The sequence below is a fragment of the Macrobrachium rosenbergii genome, chromosome 59 (assembly GCF_040412425.1).
Source record: "Macrobrachium rosenbergii isolate ZJJX-2024 chromosome 59, ASM4041242v1, whole genome shotgun sequence".
Classification (NCBI taxonomy): Eukaryota; Metazoa; Arthropoda; class Malacostraca; order Decapoda; family Palaemonidae; genus Macrobrachium; species Macrobrachium rosenbergii.
The window spans coordinates 8130779-8158001 of record NC_089799.1 but is presented as its reverse complement, the minus strand read 5'-3'; the positions used below and the strand labels follow the sequence as shown (position 1 = coordinate 8158001).

Genomic DNA, 27223 nt, shown 5'->3' with positions numbered 1-27223 from the left:
TTTACTTCCCAAAGAAATAAAAAAAAAAGTGCAACAGGTTTGATAATATAAACACCATGAAAAAGAGCATACATTTTTAATACTGATTTTTTGGTAAACAGAATAGTATTCTTAAGTAATTTTTCCATCTAATACTACTCTGAGGAGACATTTTGCTCAGCATAGAAACTTCATTACCGAAATGGAATCGGGTGTTATGCATGATTAATTACATTTGTGAATTTGAATCAGTCATACAGTGCATCTGTTACACCTGCACTTTTATAATATAAAAATGAAATCTACTTGAACCAATGATAAAAGTCCAGTGCTCAAGAAAGTGCGGATTTGAAGATAAAACTTTGATGAACATTTCACCACCCACCGTCAGCTTTCCAAGTCACCTAGTTCACTAGTTATAGAAATTGTAACCAGGTTCCAAGTCACCTAGTTCACTAGTTATAGAAATTGTAACCAGGTTTCTAGAGCTTACAAGCTATCATTGTTGTAGCTTCAAGTGTCATTAGGTACAAATTATTGTAAGATTGGCATTCTGTTTTATGATTAGGACTGTTTGGGAAAGGTACTGCATTATGCTTCTTAGTGCCTTGAAAATCAGTGACAGGTAGCACATTTGATGAATGAACTACACTTTCATCTTTCACAATCTTGCATTTACAGCCTTAAAACTCCCATCTTTCATGAAATATTTTAATATACAGTATATAAAATCACTGAACTGCATCTTTCACATGTTAATAGTTTGATTTACTTTGTACAGTACTATGTTTCAATTGTCTTGTGTATATGCAGTGCCATTTCTCATCTTGTAAGAGATAAAGAATTAATGGTTTTTTGGTTATACAAAGCTAATTAACATATTGGTATCAAGTCCTCTGTGTGAAAATGTATTTTCTAAGAACATCTCGACATTTAATTTGGTACTGAACTGTAGATAAAAGTTTGGGTCACCCCATTGTAAATTTTATAACGTTTGCAAAATTCCTTTAAGGAGATATTAGTGTTTTCCTGTAAGTGATTCATTGTTGGATTATCACTTTTGTTTACTCATATGTAGAGTAAAAGGCTGTCAGGTAAACACCCACCATCATGCGATTATATTGTGGAATACTATTGAAGGTACTTTATATAATGTATCATTATGTACAAAACACAGTTGATCTACTGCGGACTGATTCTTTTTACCATTAATGTATGAAAAGTTTGGAGTAAAAGTATACTCTTCATAATAAGTAGTGTTCTCAAAAAGCATCATTGCATATTTTGTCAAGATTGCCTTGGGAAACTCCAAGCTAACTGTATGTAAAAATGCAAAAAGGATTCAACATGGATGCATTTATTGAAAATATTTTACTGGTCTTGTTTTCCCAAATGAAACATTGAACAGGTTTTTGTTATGTCAACATTATTTTTCCTTAAATCCTCTGGCTAGAATTTTGTTTCCCATTGTCGGTTCATTTTATTAGATGCATGTCTGAAGTGCAGTGACTGCAAGTAGTTACTTATGAAATACACACTTTAAATCTATTTCTCAGCACTGAATCTCCTTAATAGTGTGCTATAAGGTGCTTCTAGCTTGTTGCAGGGTAGTCAAGTTACTGGACAGGCAGTTCAGTAGTTAGCTCATAAGTATTATTAGTCAGTGATAATATTCAATGCAATTATAGTTCATAAGATTAACCTTAGATCAGATAGAATATGCAACTAGTCTGGAATTAGATGTTATGGTTCTCCATATATTGATGCAGCTTGTTATTCAAGTAGGATAGGGTCTGTATTATGATGATGTATGCTATAGGTGATGGGAATAAAATGACCTTTGTGAATGCTTCGTGTTTAGTGACAAATAATTTCGTTGTACTGAATGGCTTCCTGATTTACATGTTTTTAAATGCCTATTTTTTTGTTGTCAGTAGAACATGTCATCTATCATACTAGCGAACAATGTTGAAACAAAGATGTTACACTAATATGCTATTGTGCTGTTATAGCAATATTTTGATTTATGCTCTTGTTACAAGTCACTCTGGCTATTGTTGAGATTTTAAATTCTGGATTTTATTGAATGGTTGTATTTTGAATGTTTTTACTGTGAATTTTATTGCAAATCAAAATTGCGCATCATAAAAATATTGCAAATCAAAATTCACCGTGAATGTTTTTACTGTGAATTTTGATTTGCAATGTTTTTATGATGCGCAATTTTTTTTATGGTGCGCTTTTTTCAACTAATGTGGCCTGTTCATGGTTATTCTGAATTTTTTGTTTTTCAACATCTAAAATAATTGCTAATTGTTCCTGTCCCATAAAGTTTTGAATAACTGTATACACTGTAAAGGTTAAAACTTCCGATTGGATTCGTAACTTGAGAAATGCAACTAATTTTTTTTTTTTTTTTTTTCTATTTTTACATTGCTTCCTAAGCTCCATATTTTCCATAGTGAAGGAAATATGATTGCTGACTAAATGCACTTTGTCTTCCCATGAGGTTCTATTAATTTTGTGTGCAATTAGTGTCATGGCTGATTCTTTTAAGCTGCTTGGTTTGTTCAAATATTTCAACAGGACTTGAGTGTCGCACCACAGACACAACTCAGTATGTTCCAAGTTTTGGAATGCTCTGGTTTTTTGTATGAAAAGATTAGAATTACACCAGACAATTATTTATTGTCATAAACCATGGTATAATCTTATTATGCACAGCAGCTAATGTTATTAATAATAATAGTATGTAGTTAGGTCCTGGTAAAGTACTTAAATTGAGATTAAAACCAATGTAATTTGTCATTTTAGGAACATCTTATAATATTTCTATCAGTATCATTGCAGTTATAATGAAATGAGATACTGTGTGTTGACATTGTATGTCTAACATATACCATAAAGCTGACAGTTGGAAAAGTTCAGTATATTTAAAGTAGTCTTACCACTGATTAAATTTTTACTAGGTATATTGTTAACACAAATCCTTTGTATAGGAATTCTGAAGCAAATTAGTTATCTGAACAGAGGTGATTTGTTTGATTATAATGGTGAGTTGTCATAAAGAAATCCTAGATCAGCTCTATGGGGACAAAAGAATATTATATCAGTGGTATGATTAAAATGGTGAATAATACTGCAGTTGATGTAGATTACTGTTGAAAAAGTTGGACTTTGTCTGATGAATATGGACCAGGCTTAAGAGAATCAACAAACTTATGCTTTATGGCTTATGAAGTTGGCTATATTTGAGGTCTTAAGTTTTTATGTCTATACAGGCTCAAATTTACTTACAACTGTATATCTTGCACTGCTCTTGAAAAGAATGTCCTTAATTAAACTTCTCTTACACTGTCCTACAACTTTAAACTTGCCTGGTGAAAGTACAATATGTTTGTTACGCAATATTGTGTAATGATGTGATAGGTATTTTGAATATGAAGTGAAAAGGATTACCTAATGTTCCAGATAATAAGATACTCATGAAATTCAGTATATAGTCAACTGTATTTTGCATTTTAATGCAGCTTCTTAAGCCTACCTCAGGTTTTACAAAGTTAATTGTAATAATTACATTTTTTGGTGTTTTTAATATATACAAATATTGATTATAAAGATGAATAAATAACTTTAAAAAATTTATATCACATTTTGCTGAATATAAGAAATATGCATGCTAATGCATATTTTATTGCTTCTTTTCATGCCATTGAAACTCATATCAATTTAGCAGAGGGAAAACATTTACTGTATAATGTAATTTCATATAAAAGTTTGTGATGCAATGTTATAATTCTTAGAAATATAAAAGTTTGCAAAATTATGTCTCTACTTAAATGTCCAAATATTTTCCATCTTTAAGCATTGCCACTTTGTTATTGGAGAATTTTTTTTGTTTTCCAATCTGTTGTCATGTAGATGTTTGGCTATTAAATAAAATAAATTTTTAACTAGATTCATTTCACCTGTTATGATATATATTGTAATAAATCACTGCATTGTTACTATGTAGCCTACTGAATTTCTTATAACTATTTCTTGATTTCTGAGATATGATCGTATCTATACATTTAATGTTCCACTATCTCTGAATAATGGATATTCTATATGATGTCCATGTGATATATCTAGGGAGTTCATGAGGTTTCTTAACACTGGTAAGGACCCACATATACTGTTTACTTTTAGGCATTGATATTCAAGTCAAGAACAATAAATAAATGATGAAAAGGAGATCTTAAATTTGATGCGCTAGGCCTTTCAACTTTTCCCCTTTATTATGCTAACTACTGTAATAATAACTTTAATATTATCTGCTTACTACTCTAAATCCCTGTTGATGTTGGTATGGAAGGATTTGACCATGAATTTTTTGTCAAGAAATTGCTTTGTACTGGAATTCCTCTTTTACACTACAATGTGCTTATAAAGGGTATAAGACCTGGATGCTGAACATAGTATAGCTTAAAGCTTCTACATAAAGTACCTGTACTTGTTTCCAAGGAACAGTTACCATTTATTTAAGAAAATACAGAATTTATGAACACTGCATTCCCAAACACCAGTTACAAAAAGACTACTAGCTGATTATTGACATTTAACCAGAACTTGTGTCTGATGATGCCAGTCCTTTCCCACATATGCAAGACTGCAAGCAGGAAGACGCACTTTTCTCAGAAGGCTGCTTCAAGAGAAAGGGAATGGAGACAAACTGAAGCGACTTCTCTGATCATTGGAATCTGCCCCTAAAGATCTGGGAAGCCCTCTGAAGTATATTATAACACTCAATGGTTCAAGTAATTTAAAGACTCCTGCTGCTATGTGGAATGAGAATTGTTGTTCCCTTCAGCAAAGTGAAGCCGCTAAAGGTAGAGGACTCTTAGTAGACTAATGACAGCTTGTCTGAGGGAAGTGAGCCTGAATCTAGCACAGACAAGTGAAAGCAGCATAAGTCTCATCCTTAACAAGTGTATACCACATAACATTTATATAGAATTCAAGATGAACACGCAGTCATTACTTTCAGAGCAAGAAGTTCAGAAAAATGTTTCTGTTAAAATCTCCTCCTTACCCCTTGCATATACAAGAATATTGTACCTCTTTGACACCAAGAGGATCATCTGGAACAAACCCCATAAAAGGTTGTGAGTACCATAAGAAATAAAAGGCAAAATTTGTTAATTACAGAAGTACAGAAATTTGTATTTATTTCTGGTTACACAATTGTGCCTTATAATACTAATTTTCTGAGTCAATCAGATGCCATATCTGAAAAGCCACCCCTTCGCCCCCCAAAACAAATTCATAACTTGTCTATACACTTTTTCACGGGACAGTAAATATCTTTTGTTTGGACCATATACATGAAAATTTTGTCTTGGTATCCAAAAAACTGGAGGTTAAAAAAAGCATAGCATTTATCCTTGTGGATCATACAGGAACCAAAATATATAAAAGTATCTGTATAGCAACTGTTTATGCTATAAGTATTTCATATGTATGCACTGAAAGTCCTAAGACAACAACAGCTACAGTTTTAAAAATGCATTCAATCTAAATTATGTAAGATGGAATTATTCACTGTAACATCTGCAGACATAACAAAATACTTGTCTTTCAAAATGTAATACAAGCCAGTATGACCTTTTAAAAAACTTTTACAAACTTCTTCAGAATTAAGCCTGAAGAACAGGTCGGGCCTTTTTTCCAGTGAGTTGATCATTGGCAGAAGCAAATCCAGTTCCTCCCTGTATACAAAAAGATAGGAAATAGATATCACCAAGTGAGACAAAGTAACTGATAACCAGTTTAAATTTTTCCGTATAATATATTTTTTTATATTTATTTTTATTTGAATAGTACCAGTAGGTTAAGTTTTGTTTCATTGATGGTCACCATAATACCCCAAATAAGTTCTGACCTAAAAGTTCAAAAAGAAAAATTATCACAGACGAAAAAATTATACACTAAATGATCTCTGGAGGGTTGACTTTTACCAAAGCATCTTATTAAATAATTACAAGTTGATAATTATACAATATTAACTCACCTTCTGAAGTTCTATGATGTCACTTTCCTTAAGCTGGTTTCCAGTTAATGGGTGAATCATATCCTTCTGAATCAATTTGACGCATTCCATAGTCACAACATCACCACTGAAAACATCAAGTTATGAGTCTTAAATATGAAGGAATTAGTGAGCACAACATAAAAATACAAAATCTTATTGATAAAAATATATTCTGTTTAAAATATTGCCTTGCCAGAGCCTATCATTGCATGAAGTGGATGACTGGTTGGCATTAATGAAAATAATGATCTTGTTCCTCAAGGAAAAGAGGGATTTCTTTGTTACATGGGGTGACCTCCATATCTATCATCAACTCCCATTCATATGAATCATACAATTTGTTTTTCAAAATTATTGTGCAATTATGCATAGTTTAAGTTATTGCTCTACTATAATCAAGGATTCTCTTAGGTGAAAGATGAAAGTTGAAGCAACTCTCCAACCAGGATGACATCAACTCACTCAAGGAGGTAGGATAGCTAAATGATGTGTGCTGAGCACTACTGACTTTGCAGACTACTCACCGCAAAAATCTCAGAATATGCTGGGTAGCTGTTTTTAATGGATTAAGAAATGACTAGAAGGATTGAACATAAAATGAGGTTACCATAGTACCACAGAGACAGGTACCACAGGAAAAGATGAATTATCTAAGTCTGTAAGGAAGACATTCCCAAGAAAATGAATGTGAATGTGTGTGTGTACCTTACATTAATTACATGAGAAATTATGTAACACATTGCCATAGATCTTACTCTGTGCCAGTTACCAACTTCCTTCATGCAAGGGCCACCTCACCAATGTAAATCCCCTGTATTGCTAATTTAAACAGTTATTCAATGTTCAGAACTTGGTTATTTGATGGTTAAAAGACACAAGCCATCATGTTATGTATTTATTACTGATATAAATATTAAACTGTCTACTTACGTTGGTTTTAGGACTGCACATGGAATATTGTTACGTAGGATATCGCCCGTAACAGGACACTTGTAGCGCTCCCTCTTGCCTTCTAGAGAAGTACTACTACCACTAGCATCTGCAAGTGTGAACTTTACGGGAATAAGATCCTTGGCTTTCAGTGGCTTTCCACTAATTGGACAAAACACAGTCTTGTCCTGAAATACAGAGAAAATGAAAGATACAATAATACAGTATTAGGGACAGTAAATAACTTGAACCTGAAAAGACAAATATAATAATAAATCATTACTATCTGCTTTGGCTATGACAGAACCTTTCTCAGTTTGTAGCTCAAGTTATCTACTTTCATCCACAAGAAACACTTTCAGTTTGTTCCTGACCACTGAGTCCCCAACAAAATAGGTGACTTCCTGTGATATCACTACAAAACTATTACTAAGTGTAATGCCTTTTTCATTTTCCCCTTTAAACCCCCTAACTTCTGTCTCCCATTTTGCTACCTGGAACTGTTTTAAGATTTCTTTTCATTGTAGCAATCTCCTTTCTTATCTCAACTTTTTCTTCCAGATTTCAAGATTGCTTGAAGAACAGTGTGCTATTTTTACCACTACCCTCTTCTGAAACTTCAACATTGTCTGATGTATTACTAATATCCCTACTGCAACTAGCTTTTTATTCCGTTTTTTCCCAGATCTACTTCTCCATTTGCTTCTCCTCTAGTTCGTCTCTAGGAACCTTCATTTTCTTCATCTGTAAGATCATTCACTTTCTAGATCTCATTATTTTTACTAACTCTTCTAATTTCACAATCTGTTCGCATGAAAGGCATATGCTCATACTTGATTTACTGAAAGTGCATTCCCCCTTGAAGTAAACATTCCATTGGTCCACTGGTTAACCCTACATTTATAACACTGTGCATTTAGTTTCTCTACTACTGGAATGATTGCTGTAATTAGGAAATGAGAATTCTAGACAATGCATTAATAAGTTTTGTAATGTATATGACCACTAAATAAAAGAGATTGGGGTGGATGATATTAAGTCATCTTCTGCATCTGTACATCTAGAGAGACTCCTTTCATTGTTTCAGGGTATCTCTTTATGCTAACATACTAAAAGTAAGGTCTCCCCAACTTTGCACAGAATAACAAAGGCAAATGATCACTATTTCAATACAGTACAAACTTTAATGTCATGAAAATAGAAAAAGTAAAAGGAGCACCTCATCCTTACCAATTACAGTATTTATATTCTGTGCAGGAGCCTAAAATATCAAATTTGTATAAATGCCACTAAAGCACACCATCACATGCTACAAGCTTTCTAACTCTACAATAACACAAAATACACGCATAACATTTGGATGAAATTGGTTCATAACAGAAATAATATAATAGGACCAACAGCATACTACAAAATCATGAAACAATTACCGGTGGAAAGACACACTATCTGCTCTGAAACCAGACTACACACTGGCTTTTAAACTCAACTGAGTTATTTAGTTTAAATCTTTGAACAGATGAGACTAGGTGAGCTCTTGCCAATCTAATAACTGTTCTTCCTATTATAAAGTCTTAGTCTGTTTGCCATACTTGAACATTATGGCACCAGTAAAAATAAAAAGATGATGTCTTGTATACAGTTTAATAAAAACATGAAATGAAGAAAAACTTACTGGTTTCTTTAGCTTAGTTTCTTTATTACCGGGTGTAAGTGAAGGGATCCAGAAACTGGGTAATTTCTTGTCACGACCAGCAACCATATTGGAGACAGATGGCCCAGAGCTATTTGCAGCCTTGGATTTTTCCCCTTTAGAAGAAACAAAAAGGAGGCTACCTGCAGAATTCTGAGCAACATTTTCAGTAAAGTGTCTGAATTGTCACTGATATAATCAATATAAATTTTCTTCTTTTCATCATTACATTAAGGTAACATGTCAGAATGTGAATGATAAAACTTTTTACAAGAATTCATTCCATAAATCTACCAAGATGTGATCATGATTTGCTAATTATAAAATCTAATGACAAGTTAGCTACGAGATGAAAATTTCTGTCATGTAAAGGAAATGAAAGACAGATTTTCTGCAATATACCACTCAAACCATTGCTTTGTCAAGTACAACCTACCAAGCATTATGACTGGAATAACCTGAAAAATGTGAGAAAGAGGATTTTAAAGGGTATGAAATATCCTCTCCAGCAGAAGAAAGTCTGAAATCTGTGAGGGTTAAAGGGAAATAAAATCTATTTACTGTTTTCCTTACAGTATTGTGAAATTAACCATGAGTAAAACCCACTCTCCCTTAGAAGAAAACAGAAATTTTTGTATATTCCACCTGCAAAAAGAGCTTACAGAATGAGGATCTATAGTCATGGGTGACATAAAGCAACCAAACACCCATTCACCCTTTTGTTCAGAAAAGCAATGATGTTCACATACACACTTCTGTTTCTAAAAGCAATAAATCATCATTCTCACCATCAAATTCAAAGAGCAATAAAAAAAAAGTCATCTTCAGTCAGACAATACTTTCCAATGATGTAAAGAAAACAGCTCTATAGCAATGGAACATGCTCTTTATACAGAGGACAAATAAAAAAGTGAGTTGTACAGCTGGTGACCAGTAAGTACCTCTACCCCTTTCTTACTTGCAATTAATTAATTATATTAACAATCCTGAGTATCTGATTTTGGCTGGGGAAAAACCAGTACTTTAAGCAGACCCACCTTCTTCACTGGAGGGAAGCTTCAAACTGAAGGACGCATTTGAAATATAGAGGAATTTCCCTTCAAATAAACACAGACAGCCAACACATTAATATTAATCTTACAGATAAGGTCATGGTTTTGAACATACAAAGCAAAATTTATGACAATGTTTTCATGTTACCTGTCACTCATTGCACAACGTCTTGACACACACAGATAAGCTGTTAACATCACTAAATGCTTAATATCTCATGTGCAAAGATCTTCTGCTTTCTTTGAGAGGTTGTTCTTCTGAAAGAAATTTGAAGTATTTCTACAACAAGTTACTTTCTCTACAGAAAAACACATTCAAACCTTGTGCAGCCTGTGAGGGTGAGGCAACAGCAGTTTCTGTATTAAGAAATTTCTCGACTTGAGATCTTTGTTCAGCTTCACCAAGTTCTGCTAGCTCATTCTGCAAAGACAAAAACTATATTAAGTGACGGCCATGAAAACGAGAAGTGCAGTATAAAAGAAATTTTTCATCATAAACAATTATACACATGCCTATATTTGTGTTCTGAATGTTTCCAGGTTCACCAGTCTTTTGTCTATTATAAAAAGGTAGTCTTACTATACATGCACCATCTGGATCCTCAGATATGTATGAATCACCTTCTTCAGTTTTTGAGAGCCTGCAGTGTTGTCAACAGCTCTGTTCACTGTTCCCAAGGTGTTTACATTAAAGAGAACTGCTGTTCCAAGGTTTATACTAAAACTGTGGCAAACGTGTCTTAGGGCTTCATTTTCATATTCTGAACGATGCAAAAATATACAGGCAGCAATGACAGACACTGTACCATCAATTATGGTCAATAGTTATTTCCGACAATACACCAGGAAGATCATGGCTTTGGATCAGCTTCAATACCAATGAAGAACTTTTCAATGCAGAATCTGAGATACCATCAGGAGCAGTTGAAGTCAACAAGGGTCCTTTTGTTCTTTTCATTAATAAAAATGATGTTACAGGGGTAACAAAACTTCCATGATCACATAGGTAACATAAGCACTGTATGTCATAAAAGGATTATATTAAAAAATTTTGTCCTTTGGTTTCAGGCAGTATTAAAAATTTTAATTTTCTCTAAAGCACAAAATGCTCTTTCTTCTTCTCTTTGTCTTCCTATGTTGATAATTTGACAAGTTCTTCCAATACTTCTTTGTTAAAATTTCTTTAGTTGTTTTTAGATGTTTTATTTTCTAGTCCATCATATCAAAAAATTCTTTTCTGCTGACTTTTTCTTGTAGCCCAATTAATTATTTTTAACTTTTCCATCCACCACCAAAGCCTTTAAAATAATTCTTGAATTCACTTTATGGGATTTCCTATAAATCATTTAGAGTTTCTGTTTTACTTCATCTATTAAAACTTCAGTGTATCTAAAACAGAAGATTTAATCATTGTAGGAGTACACTCAAATACCATCTCATTAACTCCATAACTAGGCAGCTAAAAGAGTTCACTGAAAGTTTACGCAAAAATGGATGTCCTCACTTGTAATTAATGGTCTCCTTACAATGTACAGTTCTGCTAACAATAGAGAATGAAAAGGGTACTGGGTCACAATATACATGTGTTATTTGGATGAAGTGAACTGCTTTTGTCATGCATCACATATGTTGCTGGATTTTGAATTTTTAAATAAAACTACAGTATAGCCTACTTCAAAGATCTAAAGCACCAACGGGCAATACTTGCCTGCTCCTTCTTGCACTGTTTCTCATATTCCTTCATTTTGCGACTAATTTCATTCTTCTTGGTAATGATGTATTCTAAGATTGACTCCTTATCAAACAGATAACCCTCTGAAATCACAGACAGATAAGCCATTGTACAAATCAAGTAAAACGATGCTTATATAGATACAGTATCTAAATTTACACCAACTTTCATTGTTTCTTGATTATAACTGTCTTTTTGCATAGCCTATTTGTTACTGTCCAGAAGGATCTTTTTACATACTATAAGTGCAGAAAGCAAGTAAATGCATGTACTACAACAATTTTGCAGGCGAAAATATTTCCTTGTAAGTACCAGATGCACAGAAGCAAACAGTTATATTCTAAAAATTTCAAGAAAATTAGTAGATTATCTGTGTAGAGATATTTAAACTGTATTCTTTTACAAATAAACAGTTGTAAAAAAAAAACAGAAAAACCAGTATTACCTGGAGTCAAAACAGGATCACGGCATGGGTGAAGAGAAAGGCTGCAACAATCAAAATCTTTGACCCCATCCTTCCCATATCTCATGTTGAGAGAGCCATAACCAGAAGCTTTGGCATCCTTTTTCTTTTCATGGTATGAATACACTGAACTAGCAGTGCAATTTTTAGAATGCCGAGTCATCTTATACCTTACTCACGGAATTCCTGTCGATAAAGATATAAATACAGTACAACAAAATACTAACCATCAAAAAATAATGTTCTCCAGCAAAAAAACATGCATTAAAGCATAAACAGAATAACATGTTATTACTGAATATATCAAGCTTATTTATATATCAACTTCAAGGAGAAAAATGTTGACAACAGCTTCGGTCTATTTATCAACTTTAAGGAGAAAAATGTTGTCAACAATTTCAGTCTATCTTTATCAAACAAAACATTGCCTTTGGCAATTTAAACTTAGCGTTTTGAAGTGCTACTCTCATCTTTAAAAATATCAAAGAAAGAAATTTTCTTTTTAAAGATAACTCCATTTTTCCAGATATACAAACGGAGTCTTGAATACAGGCATATCTCTGGCGACCGTTGGTTCAGTTGTTGAAGCTTGTAAATAATGCGTGGCACATAGGCACAGAGGGTGAGGGGAGTACCAACCCACTCACTTGTCGATGAACCTTACTCTAAGAAGTTTCAGGGATCTCTGTTCCTCTTGTATACATTGTTATCACTATTCCCAAAAAAAAGATAATGCTCTACTACCCAAGCCCCTTTATTAAAGGAAGGCAGAGGAAGTCCATGACCAAAGCCTTCAGAAACGGTGCTCTTTTCAGTAGACCCATTGCAACAGACCTGACCACATCATAAATGGCCTAAGCTGCTTTGGTCCAGGATGAGAAAAATACAGCAGGGAAGAGATACAAGTCATCCACCATTCTGATTCAGGCCAGCCAACACCTGGAATATTTACTCTTTTGTTTGCTTTTGTTTATGTTTACATATTTTGTTTGGTAAAACTGAAGACTACTACGCTAGCCTGGTTTCTGTCATTCACCGACCGTAATATTTATTGATTTTCTTTATGTTTTTACTTATGTTTATGTTTTTTGTCTCTAATATTTACTGTCTTTTATTTATGGGCTGATACTAAACATGGCAACCATATTGTACAAAATGGCAAGTTACCAAACCAGAGGGGTGCAGTAAGCTAGTAGTCTTCAGTTTTGCCTTTTGTTTGAGTATAGGCTATATTTACCATCTTTTGTTTATGGTTTACAGTCATCCCTAAGAGACTGGTACTATACCAGGTGTAAATTTTGCATGTATACTGGTAGTTATCCAGCTAGAGGGCCACGGTAGTAGTCAACAAAATTTATCAAGAGTAGCCTACACTAATTGTGGAGCAAATGCAAAGTAAGGGACCAGGGCTACCATTGGCCTAGTAGGCATTTCAGGTGCTGTGTCCTAACCTGGCAGGAAGGCGGTTTTACCCCCTACCCTATGCGTAATTCATGACTCCTAACTGCATTTTACCCTCGTTCGATGTATGGGTAGGAAAAAAAAAAAAAAACGTGCGTTGTCCTTTACAATACACCTTATGATAAAAAAAGTCATAAACCACGTGAACACTAAGATAATGCAGCAAATAACCCATATGGATCAAGTGTTTGTTTAGTTATATTCCTGTCTATCAAAGGTAGGCTACCAGCCTTAGGTTAGCCTAAGCCTACCCTGCACGTTTCTGATCACCTTGTTAAACCTACTAAATTATACTCGTGAAAAAATGGAAGTTAATAGCCCTATAGATCATTATACTTACGGCCTAACTGAAGCTTGGGGTTCCTTTATAATTCTTTTTTAACTAATAGTTGTTCAACCAAAATAAACATACTAACAATAAAAATAGCACAGCAGTAGTAATAGGACATATCTATCTTTGGACCGGCTCCCAAGCACGTTCTACTTGGACTGTGGCTTTGCCTAGTCAAGTCTTATTTCCTTGTTATACCATACGTTTATGATAAAATATTTCCTATCTTTATTCTCGTTTCTTAAGAAATGTCTGAACAGCAAAATATTGGATATTCATTTGTCTATCTTCCTGGTAAGGCTGCTGAGTGAAGCTCTTACATGTATTTGGAAAGCAAGATAAAAAATGGTCTAAATATTCATATACCTCCTCACATCTTGGTTTGTTCTTTTAATCATGTCCTATCATTTATAGCTAACGTTTTCAGGCTATCACTGATAAAGGACACCTGTCTTTTTGGTCTTGTTATATATATATATATATATATATATATATATATATATATATATATATATATATATATATATATATATATATATATATATAATATATATATATATATATATATATATATATATATATATATATATTACACACACATATATATATATATATATATATATATATATATATATATATATATATATATATCTAATATTGTATATATATATTTCCTATTGGTATTCGAGGATGATAACTCATTCTGACTTATTTCCTTTTCAAGTGCATTTTGTCCCACCCCTTTGTGATTCCTTTTCGCTTATTTTAAACTGCAAAATCTTACTTTGATACAACTCCACTTCTTTCATATACCCTTTGATTTGCATAATCAGAGTTAATATGGCGGGTTCTTCCCGGAATCCCAGCATAATTGCTTACGTTATTTTCCCCGGATATTTGGTTCAACTAAGATGTGCTGGCATAGATCTAGGACTGTTAAATGGAAAAGTAATGGCGGATACAGAAAAATCCTAGAGAAAATTATGTAAATGACGTATGATGAAATTCCGTTATTGTTGAAAGCATACGATTCATAACAGAAGAATGAGGATGTACTGTACCTCGCCGCAAACCGTAATATGACTCGACGTCGTGAAAAAAAGAGAAAGCTCCTGTCCAAAAGTGATTACCCAATTTTTCATCATTTAAACAGTGTTTCCCGGATCCTGCGGACACGACTCTGTATCTAAATACACATACACCTTTCACTGACTACGACGTCACGGGAAAAGGGCGGAGGGCAACGACAATCAGGACGCTAAAGGGGAAAGCAAGCAGGGTGTAGCCTAATCTTTGGAAGGATTCCGCTTTGCCTGCTCTTCAATTTCAATCCTTCGTAGATGAATGACGCATAGATTCGCGCGTATCCAGTTCTTAATTTTTTTTTTTATTTCAATTCTTTTTATGAGATCCTAAACATGCGGTACTGTATAATTACATTCGTTACACACACACAAACACACCACACACACACACACACACACACATATACATATACAAATATATATATATATATATATATATATATATATATATATATATATATATATACATATATATATACATATATATATATATATATATATATATATATATATATATATATATATATATATATATATATATATATATATATATATATATATATATTAAAATCAAATTAAAATCATATATATGTATGTATACACATGTATATATATAATATAATACACAATACACACACACACACATATATATATATATATATATATATATATATATATATATATATATATATATATATATATATATATGCATAACTGAATCACGAAAATATGGAACGTGATGAATATATAAATAAAGATAAAAATCCACGAAGAAACGGAAACACTGGAGTGCTCTGAGGCCTTTTCGACACTAGTCCTTTACTTAGCAGTCTGCTAAGTAAAGGACTAGTGTCGAAAGGCCCTCGCAGCACTCCAGTGTTTCCGCTTCCTTCGTGGATTTTATATATATATATATATATATATATATATATATATATATATATATATATATATATATATATATATATGAGTGGTACTCACTTATATACTGAAGTCACGTGCATCTACTGTGATTTTTAAAGCATGCACACACATGCAGACACATATACATATATCTATATCTATATAAATTACCAGAAGTTAAAACTATTTCATATATATGTATACACACACACACACACACACACACACATATATATGTATATATATATATATATATATATATATATATATATATATATATATATATGAATGTCTTTTCCTGTAATACTACAGTGTAATATGAATATAAATATAAGAAGGCCCATAAAACACTATTTAAAACGTTGAAACCATATATTTCGGGCACTTGCTTCTGTGCCCTGTTCACTGGTAGAATATGGACAGGTGGAAAGTTACAATGGTATATATACAAAACATAAAGGTGTGGCCTTAGGCCTCCAATGGTATGGAGGTGGCGTTTCTTAGGAAGGAGGAGAATGACCAAATTCCCTAGTGGTTTTGGCCTCATTAGCTCCCGTTTGGCAATGGATCTGGCGGTCGCGTTTCTTGGGTCATCTTCTTCAGGAGGGGTTTGAGGATTAAGGTGTCGATGTCGTCCGAGAGCATTCTACGTAGGCGAGACAGGTAGAACGCTCTCGCAAAGAATAACAGAGCACAAAAGATCAGTACATTACGCCTCGGAGAGTTCGGGAATTTTCCTACATATCAGAAATACAGGGCATGTCATTAACTGGAGTGGGGCGGAGTTGGTTTTCAAAAGTAGCTGTCTGTACAAAAGAAAGATGCTGGAATCTGCTATCATCAAACAAACCAACAATATGAACCTGTCAGGAGGACATTGGAAATCGGACGACATCGACACCTTAATCCTCAAACCCCTCCTGAAGAAGATGACCCAAGAAACGCGACTGCCAGATCCATCGCCAAACGGGAGCTAATGAGGCCAAAAACCACTAGGGAATTTGGTCATTCTCCTCCTTCCTAAGAAACGCCACCTCCATACCATCGGAGGCCTAAGGCCACACCTTTATGTTTTTGTATATATACCATTGTAACTTTCCACCTGTCCATATTCTACCAGTGAACAGGGGCACAGAAGCAAGTGCCTGAAATATATGGTTTCAACGTTTAAATAGTGTTTTATGGGCCTTCTTATATTCATATATATATATATATATATATATATATATATATATATACTTATATATATATATATATATATATATATATATGCTTATATATACTAAAGACCTATGACTTGATCCTGTGTGAGTCACCCTTTACTTTGTTCAACTGAAAGACCTGATTATTTCTATCCTGATGTGAGTCAGAAATTTACTTCTATTCCATATACGTGACTGTATTGATTATTTATATATATATATATATATATATATATATATATATATATATATATATATATAATATATATGTACGTATATATATACATACATATATATAATTCTAACTTAGGTACTGTATAACTATATTTATTTCTTTTTTTGTAGTTATGAGGGCACCACCCTATTTATGGAAATTGTAAGGCAGTCCAATTAGTAAGGGTTATTTAAAATTCCAAATTAATTTGGTAATTTGGAAAAGACCCGTCACAATACCTCAAATTAGGCTGCACAAAAGAACAATGCAGAAAATATACGTAACTCTCTTGTGACAACAAAGTTTACACAGCCTATGCCATTTCCAGTCTGCACAGAATATGTTCGTTCTTAGCATTGCTTATTCTACTGTTTAATGAGTTTTTTTTTTGTCGAATTCCTTGTTTCATAATTTTATAATACAACAATAAATGGCAATCCTCCTTCCGTTTTTGCTATTCCCCCTTACGTTAGATAGTGTAGGGCACAAATGTTGTGGTAGGATAAACACTAAAGCAGAAACTGATCGGTAAATAAGACACGCTAAAGCGGCACCTATTTTTTTTTAATACACATGAAAAGAAGCGCAAAGTAAAGTAGGTATCTCTTTTTGGAAAATACGTAAAATGTACAGGTTTGAAAACCAAATATTTTAATGAAAAATTTTTTGAACAAGAAAACCTCGATAAGAAAGAAAATGGCAGCAGTAATACGTTTCTAAATAAATTAAAATTGGATACAATGACGAATATTGGTCGATTCCTTGCTTTGATTAAAGAAATATCCTGTATTAGTAATAAAATAGACCAAGGGGAACCAAGATGAAATACACAAAGGGCATTTTTTCCTAAAACAGGATGTTCAAACAATATTGGTTATCAAAATGTCACCAGGTATAAGCAATCCTGGTAATTAAAATGTATGAATCAGTATCCATATACTCAGAGAGAGAGAGAGAGAGAGAGAGAGAGAGAGAGAGAGAGAGAGAGAGAGAGAGAGAGAGAGAATTCCTTTGTAACAGATGAATCATGCAGCGATTCGACGCTCAATAAAAAGATCCTCGAATACTGGTTACCCAGAAAACGACTGTTGCCATGATAACTACCTTATTATAGTTCCACCTGTTACCCTCACGTGATCCTGTACGTGACACCTATCACAAATATCGAAATCTTGAATGAATTTTATCTCTTAATTTCCAATTTCTTTGCGGAATGCTGAATGGAAAAGACTATGCAAAATTTCTGTTTTAACTAAAGACAGACATAAAATATACTTATGTACCTACAAACTTTCCTAATAGGCATTCACTGAAAGCTGTATATAAAAAAGATAGAATACCAGTAGGCATATATCTTTTTTGTGTTTATTGTCAGTATATGTCCCTCTTGAGTCTAAACATAAACAAAATAGTTTTAGTATTAAAACAGCACATAGCTAAATCATTTATACATTAGTAAACAAGTTTTATGTTGATCACAATTACATATATTCATCAAATTCGATTTGCAACTCATGAATGTTACCGAGTGACAGCTCACAAGGTGACACAGCCCCAATGTTGTAGCTACGTAAAAAACAAGATTATGCTACCGACTGTGATGCAAATGCAATTGCAGCCAATAGAGTGAAAACAGGAAGATATAATCATTTATATCCTGCAGAGGTCCAGCTCCACCCAACCAGTAAATGGAAAGCGCTATTGTTACCGCGGAGGGTCGCCAGATGACGTCAGACCGGCCGCGTTCGGTGGAAAAAATGAGAAAAAGAAAATCGCGTATACAATCTAATACTATCTATATCCTCATGAAGATGGAGATGTTAGTTATACAGTTGCTTATGATTCAGCTATTAATCTTTCTACCTTCACGCCAACCGGGTTGGGTGTAAGCAGAGAAGATAGACCTAATATTTCTCTCTCTGTGACTCACTCACGGGATACTGGACAAAAGGCTGTCATCACCGTATATCATGACACCTCCACCTGCACGTTTTCACGTTAGGCAGTATATAATAGACTTCGCACACGCCACGCAATTCAGTGCGTGTGTGGCTCGTTCCAATGATTCTTTTTCGCGAGTTCAGCAGTCGAAGAGGCAAATTAGACCAGGGCTTATCCCAGTAATCGGAAAATAAGAGAGAAAGGTATTCTACGACCTACGGCATGGCGCGAGCCCTAGACATGAACATTTTAATGACTATATTTGCTTGTTTCTCCGCTTTAAGTATGCTGGTTCTGTGTAGCTGCGACGGCCCAAACTGCAGTCTTATCGTGGCGCCATTTAGGCCCTGTCCTGGCAAGTGCGAGAAACGATTCCCAGACGGAGTTTGCAGACTCAACTTCACTTGCGTTTTCCTACAGAGTAAACTTTCCTCTCTGAAAGCAACGGCATGTGAAGGTCCGTGTAGACAAAAGTACCTCTACACAGGGTGTGTGACGAATGTGATGTGCGTTCTCGTGTATTATAACAAAAAGATCGTGTTATCGAACGACTTAGATATGGATTTTAGAAATGAAAGCGACAGCGAGTCCCTAGATAGTACGGCTACTAATCTAACGTTTTGACTGACAATCAAGAAAATTAAATGGCGAGGTAACAACAAGCGAAAGGCTTGAGAACGATAAATTATCAAGTGAAATCGTTTGAGCAAGGGATGAAAATGAAAAAGAACGCTAAAACGAAAAATGGCAAATAAGGCTTTTGTAAATTAAAACTGAATGGTGCAGAAGCCTTCATGGTCCAACATTCCCAAAGTGAAGACAGTATCTGTGAAGATCAAATGGAGTGAATAATAAAAAAAACACTGATAAAAGGATGTTGTGCTTATTTGAGAAGAGAAGACAAAGAACTAACGAAAGATGTGGATATTCTCGTCTATATATGAAGTGATTTAATGTGTTCCCCCTCCCTCAAGAACAGTGTAAACCAACACATTCGGTAAAGCTAGCAATTTCACAAGACTTCAAGTTCTTGCCACTGAATCTGGACTTACTTTTACGTGACAATATAATTAACAGATCTTTGGCCCTTAGCAGACAACCGACCCTCCTACCCCGTAAACATAAAGCTGTGGAAAATCTTCAATATGTTTAATGACGGACCAAACTTCAAAGCTTTCAGGTGAATGTTCACTCGTGTAGAACCGTTAGCAAAAAAAGCATTCAAAGATTGTCTTTCTTTGCTCTGAATTATGCCAGTAATTTGAACTACTTCCTCCCTCTGATGGAAAGATATATAAACTTCTTGTTAGAGTGAGCATCTAATAGTGATTCGGAATGGAATGGAAGATAGAATTTAGGCCACATGGCCAAGCGCTGGGACCTATGAGGTCATTCAGCTTTGAAAGGGAAAATTGAGAGTAGAAAGGTTTGAACGGTGTAACAGGAGGAAAACCTCGCAGTTGCACTATGAAGCAACTGTTGGGAGAGGGTAGCAAGAAAGGTATAAGGAGAATATGACCGGAGGTACAGCAAAGGGAATGAAAGGGGTTGCAGCTAGGGGCCGAAAGGACGCTGCAAAGAACCTTGCTTAAGTAATGCCTACGGCGCACCGCAGTTAGTGCACTGGCGGCACTACCTCCCCACCCCCCTACCGGGAAAATAGTGATTCATCAATGTAAAGACAATGGTCATTGACGCCGATTATTAGTATTAAGATATTCAATAAAACGTAAAAAGTACAATTTCAGAGAGTAATGATTTTCCTCCCTCAACCACAACAGTTGACAGAAAGTTACTGCTTCATGTACAAGGCAAGGATCACAATAAAAAGATTAATCGGTGAGAGAAAGAGTTTATCCATAGATGGTAACTGCGTTTAAATCAAGAAAAATAAATAAAATGTCTTTAGAAATTGTATTAAGAAAATCTATAAAATTAACGATGGCTATATATATAATGTAATTGTAATAGCCACAATGCCCTCTTAACTTTCTCGAATTCTCCGCGATTTTTTGGATTTTTTCATATTTCTTGCACTTGGATCTTAAAGTTTTGTAGTGACAAGCGTACCCAAAAAAGCGCGAAGAATTCGAGAAATTAAGATGGCATTGTGGCTATTACAATTACATATGTATCTGGTAAAAAGTGATCAGTAGATTCCACACACAGACACACACATATATATACATATATATATATATATATATATATATATATATATATATATATATATATATATATGTGTGTGTGTGTGTGTGAATCTACAAAACATATTTCATGCGAGTATCTGCCAAAGAATTGTAGACAATCATAAAAAATATAACAATCTGGGAATTAGGAGAGATGAGAAACACCCTTGTCGGTGAAATGAAATTCCATTAAACTAATCTCCCTACAACTATCGGTATTTCTTCTTCTGTTACCGAAATGCTGATATTGAAAGTGTGAAATAATTAAAATATTCAAATAAGAAAACGGCTAACGGTTACACAATTAAAAACAGTTATAGAAAGAGCGGAATGCATGAACTTGCAACTGGTTAGTCAGAAAAATATACAAACTGAACAGATGTAGAACAAAACAAGAAGATTCTACAGGGCAAAATGTGGGTCAGGTCAGGGAAATCGACGTGGCATGGATGTTTTTAAACTGCTTAAATAAGCCAAAGTTGCAAGGACAGTACTTATCAATGTTCAGTATGGAAGTAATCGCAGAACTTATCACTATTGTAATTTAATATACCTTCAGCAAATCTTTACGACAAAATCTGGGATGATCACTTGCAACAATTCAACTGGACCAAATTGAATGGACGATAATTATAATCATTTCATCAAAGTAAATATTATTACTAATCTGAAGACTTCTGATAAATATTTACGATGAAATTGTACAGAAAAAATCTTTTGCAACTGCACAAAAGGCATTTAATTATTACATTCGTAAAGAGGTTTAAAAAGAGTATACAGAGCAACAGGATACAGGCGCTGAACCACAAATTATGACACCTAAAGCAACCTGTATTCTAAAAAATCAAAAATACAAACGTACAAAATATCTGCTCCTAAGGTTAGAAAACAGAAGAAAATATGAGAAGTGACTAAAATAAAAATCTGTAACACTCACCAACTGCAGCCATCCTCCAAGTTTCTAGATTTTTCACCATGTATGCAACTTTGAAGGCTTCATTCAACTACAAAATATCCTAAAAAAAAATCAGCAAATCTCTCGAAAAACTAGTCTGACATACAAAATAATTGCTTTTTCATCTAAATATAACTGGTCTAACTTTCGTAACTTAGTACCCCAAGAATTTTGCTTCACAAACTTATATCAAGGATTTTATCACGTAATTGTTCACTTGGTCAAATATAGGACTCTGATATAGTTTTCTTAGTTTCAAAATCTGTACTAATTGAAACGTAAATGTCACAAAATTTGAGGCACCTTCAGAATCTTGCTTTACTCTTGACTGTTTCTTTACTAGTTCCAAAGACTTCGTTAAGATGATCAAAATGTAAACGCCCACATCGTTTCATAGAGGAGTAAGAACCAACACCAACGAACGCAGCGTGCATGCAAATCAAGCAAGTGAATTTAAGCAGACGGAGGCGCGAGCAAAGGAAAGATGAGTACGCATGCGATTCTAGCAAACGACGAAACCGCCTCACGAGTGAGCTAGGCTACTAGCATTCTCTGGTTAGCACCTAGACAAGCGGACAGTAACCTGCATAAAGCAATTTCCTCCGTCATTCTCATCTTCTGTGAAAATGAGGGACTACAATAATTCCAAGTACAACTTATAAATTTACTATAAGCGATGCAATCTACACTGGGGTAGCAACTTTCCATAAACCGTAGAACGTCCAAGGAATTCAATTAGGTCTTTATCTGATAATCATCAAAAACGAAAACCCTAAAACATTTATATTGCTTGACAGTTCTTTCATTTGTTAAAAAAATGTAAAACTATTAAAATTAGAATTGTTTCTTATTCGAGAATAGCCTTCAAAGTAACATCGTATACAGTGAGCCTTAACTACCATGCAAATTCTACGTACTAAAATTATAAGCTCGTTTTTGCATATTACAATGTGGTATATAAAATTGTAAAAACACAATGACACATTTAACTGTAAAATAAAACAATACAATAAAAAACATTCTGATTTCGCAAATATTCAACAGAGATTAAATATAATTTCAGACCCTTGGCACAAAGAATATACATAATATATATCACAGGTAGCAAATGATATCTGCTTGATAAATATATAACACCGTTCCCAGACCACTTTCAATACGAAAACAAAACTGTCAAACTCACCAAAAGTGGATACCAATTGATACCATCCACTGCCCATCCCACCCCACCCCCACAAAAAAAGTCCTACAAAAGATCTGCAGTGGTTAAGTTACAGAATTCCAGATAACCACCAGATAATACTGCCTTCTTTGGCATAAAATTCAGAGATCGCAGCCCGATAAAATTTCTATTTATAGTAAAAAACATCACTCCTTTCGAAGTACACAAGTTACAAGACAAAAAAAAAAAAAAAACAATATACCAAGCACACTGCTTATAACAAATAACCATATGCAGTCTTCCTCAAAAATTTTCTTCAGTGATTAGGCTACAAGACTAAAAATGGCACAATAGACTAATCTAAAATTGAAGGCTCACGTATATCATAGTGGACTTACCTTTTTATAATGAGTACATCTGTGGGGAGAAAAAGAGTATTAACATGTGTATTATTAAAGCTATTAACAGCAATATTCCAATAAAACAGAAAATTAATTAAATACAAAACAACCTCCTCGGTGACTTATAAATTAGCCCCAAAAAATTCATGCTGCAAATAAATAAAAATTAATTTTGCTGTTGAGATACATGTTAAGAGAAAAATCTTAAAATAGCAAAAGCATGGATATTAGCAGCAATAACAAAGGTACATTTCAATAATAATAATAATAATAATAATAATAATAATAATAATAATAATAATAATAATAATAATAATAATAATTGCCATTATTATTATCAGGACAGGCTAAAGGCCTTCTCTTTGGAAAATTTTATAAAAAAAATATTGCCACAATCAAAGAGTTCTTATTACAACAATTTTTTTTTCTATTTTTTCCCCTAACTTGCTTCTATTCCTTAATGAGCCAATGCAATAAACTTCCTTTGGGGAGCATGAATGAAACCTTGGCATTTGTCCGAGCATATGCATAATATTCTCACAAATATATAACTCATAAGGGAGCACAGATATCAATACATATCAATACAACCAATATTCTTCTAAGCTTTCTAAGATCCTCAGTACTGTACATCTGCATTAACCTCCTGGGGATCTCAGAAATTGAGACTTAGAAAGCAGAGAGACGGAATGAGCAGTGAAAACTCAAGACAGTGGGAAGAATCATGAAGACACACCAAATGTGGCTTGGTAACATACGGGTAAGTACAGTGGTAGCCAATTAAAGATACCTTGCTTTCTTGAGAGAGGAGATTGTGCATATAAACCTGGCTTGATGGTCGGGGTTGGTTATGAGGGCAGTATACGTACAGATCACCTGGAGCAATAGTTGTTTTATAGCATGGGCACATGCTTCAACCAGCATGGGCTGCCTGCAACACAAAACAGCACTGGCTGAACTGGACATTAGCAATAACTGCAGGTCAAGTTACAGCAAGGGAAAGGTGCATGGACCACATCAGGAATCTTTTACACACTAAAAGGGCTCCAGTAGTACAGGACACAAGCTGTATCCTGTATGGGAAAGGCATTAAACACAAGCCAGTCCCAGATGAAACTTTGGTTGCACTGGAAACAGGCAATGTCCACATATGAAACGGCACTTGCAGATTTAGACTAAAGGTGCTAGCCAGACTGAATACTTGTACAGGCTCCCGGGGGTCTCTTGGTTTTTGGGCACGAGTGGCACTTGGGCTCAATCTCTCTTCAAGGCCTGAGGTTCTGCCAGAAACTTAGGAACAATCAAGAATGAGAGGGACCCGCACCCTCTAAGTACTGGACTTGGTACAACTGACACTAGCTCACCCACATCCTTTGCAACTCTTCAACAGAAAGTCTGCCCATCAGTCTGCATAATGGTGAGAGAGGAAAGTCAACGACTTTCCTCCTAACACCACTAACTTCCTAACCCTTCGCCATATCTTACACTGAGGACACACCAGCAATGGCAAAGTCTTCAACATGTTTGGCCACCAGTCTTATCCGCAGGACAGCCTAGAAGGAGGCCATGGTGACTAACTCCATGGCTCCTCTTTAAGAAAAAAAAAAAAATCCCATCAGCCTGAAAATGCTCCTGTGGCTGACTGTTCATCAGCCAGAGTGAGACTGAAGAACCTAACTATGATTTGTGAAAATGGGATGGTAGCCTGAGCTTAATGAAAGGCAAGAGTCCAGGGCCTAGTCAGTCAGGATCTGACATGCTGTGTCAGTTACGTCAGAAGGATGCATTGCTCTGAACAGCCCTTGCTACATCTTTGTGCTATATATGTTACGTGGTTGCTAATGATTATGCACAGGAATTATGCAGTTTACACACCATCATAGAATTCATACAATTCATACATCCTTACTGGAGAATTCACTCATTTTTACCTTCTCCTAAACCACAGTTTTCCAGTGGAGCGCCCCCGTAAGTGTTAGATAAATAAAAGGAGCGGAATATGCAATGACAAGTGGCTTACACCAACCATAACAATTCTAAATCCATAAAACTCTCTCAAGATAACAAGCTAGATAAGTACCAAATATGATTACTACATTTGGCCAGAAATTAATGTATCATACATTTACCATGATTTCTCTGTGGGTCATGGCATCCTTAGTCAGGTTAGGTGGCGTTCCAGGGATTAAAAACCCCATCAAATAGACACCCACTACCACCCCAGTAGGTTAGATTGCAGATGTACATAACAAGTTAACATACCTTTCTAGACAGAACTGAATATCAACTGCATCAATCTTTGTGCTATATATGTTACGTGGTTGCATAATGATTATGCATTTACAGTTTATTTTTAATTACAGATTACAGATTTTACAGTAACTGACCAAATACTCTGATTTCCCATCTGGATACCGTAATATGGTACTGGTGGGAGAAGACTAAAACCTACATAAATAATGAGTAGTTTACCCACAATGAATTTGGCAACGACAAAAACTACAAGGAAGACAATTATACTGTCTAGTTAGGCTAGGATGAAATTTCTAAACACATCCAACAATACCTACGCCTGAGCAACATTTTTTTTTCCGATGTGTAGTTTCATTGGCGTTTCCCCCTCTCCAAAATACCAAAATGGTATGAAAATTCTATAGAGGTATAAAAAATAAACATGAAATACCATATTTCAACAAGGCTACTCCTGACCTTGCCTGCCGTACAGATAGATGAGGATAGAGAATTCTAACCTAACCAATCTTTATGGTCCTAACCTGGGCAGGGTAGCCAAAAGTCCCTGTTACAAATTTGCGAAGACCTCGCTTAGTAGTAGTAATGTATGCAAAGCTAAGGCCAATGAAAAACAAAAAAGGATTCTTTTAAACCACTAACATTATTAATGAGTAAAAAATCAAAATGTGCATTAACACTGGCTATATTATTTAAGTCATAAAAGATAAGTTAATTTTTAATCAAATATTTACCCAGAAGCAACAGCAGCGCTCTGGTTCAATACCAAATCAACGAGGCCAGCAGTCAGATGACAGCTTCAATGAAGTTAAATTGTACGCACACTAAAAACTGTTATTATTCATATATAGTTGCAGAAAACACTGACACAAATCGTGAAGTATATTAAAAAATTACGATATTTCGTGGATGAAAGCACGAATGGAAATCATCGCAAAACATGACAAAAATTAGTAGTTGCTGTCTTCTCTCGCACTGTCAGATGACAGCATCAACGAAACTATTCAATTAAAATTGTGCTCGTACTAAAACCGATATTATTTGTATATCGATGCAGGGAGCACAGAAATAAAACGGAAATATTTTCTAAAATATTCAATATTTCGTTGATTTGAGTTTGCAGGGAAACGGTCGCACAAAACAAAACAATAGAGACACGACTTTTCTACATCGATGATCGAACAACATAGTCTTCATATGACGAACG

General features: G+C 34.5%; 1 protein-coding gene across 4 annotated transcripts; it reads right to left on the bottom strand.

Moving 5' to 3' along the window:
* Window positions 1-5155: 5155 nt before the first annotated feature.
* On the bottom strand, window positions 5156-27185 carry LOC136837388 (nitric oxide synthase-interacting protein homolog). Of its 4 annotated transcripts, none has more exons than XM_067102154.1 (9): window positions 26751-27185; window positions 23764-23782; window positions 11905-12108; window positions 11436-11542; window positions 10049-10148; window positions 8658-8791; window positions 6983-7170; window positions 6032-6137; window positions 5156-5729 (listed from the first exon to the last, which is right to left on the bottom strand). In XM_067102154.1, exons 3-9 carry the CDS (start codon window positions 12083-12085, stop codon window positions 5658-5660), a joined length of 888 nt encoding a protein of 295 aa, XP_066958255.1. In that variant the 5' UTR covers window positions 12086-12108; window positions 23764-23782; window positions 26751-27185; the 3' UTR covers window positions 5156-5657. The 4 variants fall into 4 exon arrangements, with proteins under 4 accessions (XP_066958255.1, XP_066958257.1, XP_066958256.1 ...); XM_067102156.1 differs by lacking the exons at window positions 23764-23782; window positions 26751-27185 and adding exons at window positions 12473-12861; window positions 13724-13817; XM_067102155.1 differs by lacking the exons at window positions 23764-23782; window positions 26751-27185 and adding exons at window positions 12667-12861; window positions 13724-13799.
* Window positions 27186-27223: the final 38 nt, after the last annotated feature.

Coding starts and splice junctions, on each gene's coding strand:
- LOC136837388 (XM_067102154.1), bottom strand. CDS start 12,085: ATGACTCGGCATTCTAAAAATTGCACTGCTAGTTCAGTGTATTCATAC. Junction 6,138..6,982: donor TGTGCAGTCCTAAAACCAAC/GTAAGTAGACAG, acceptor TGATGTTTTCAG/TGGTGATGTTGTGACTATGG. Junction 5,730..6,031: donor ACATCATAGAACTTCAGAAG/GTGAGTTAATAT, acceptor TTTTGTATACAG/GGAGGAACTGGATTTGCTTC.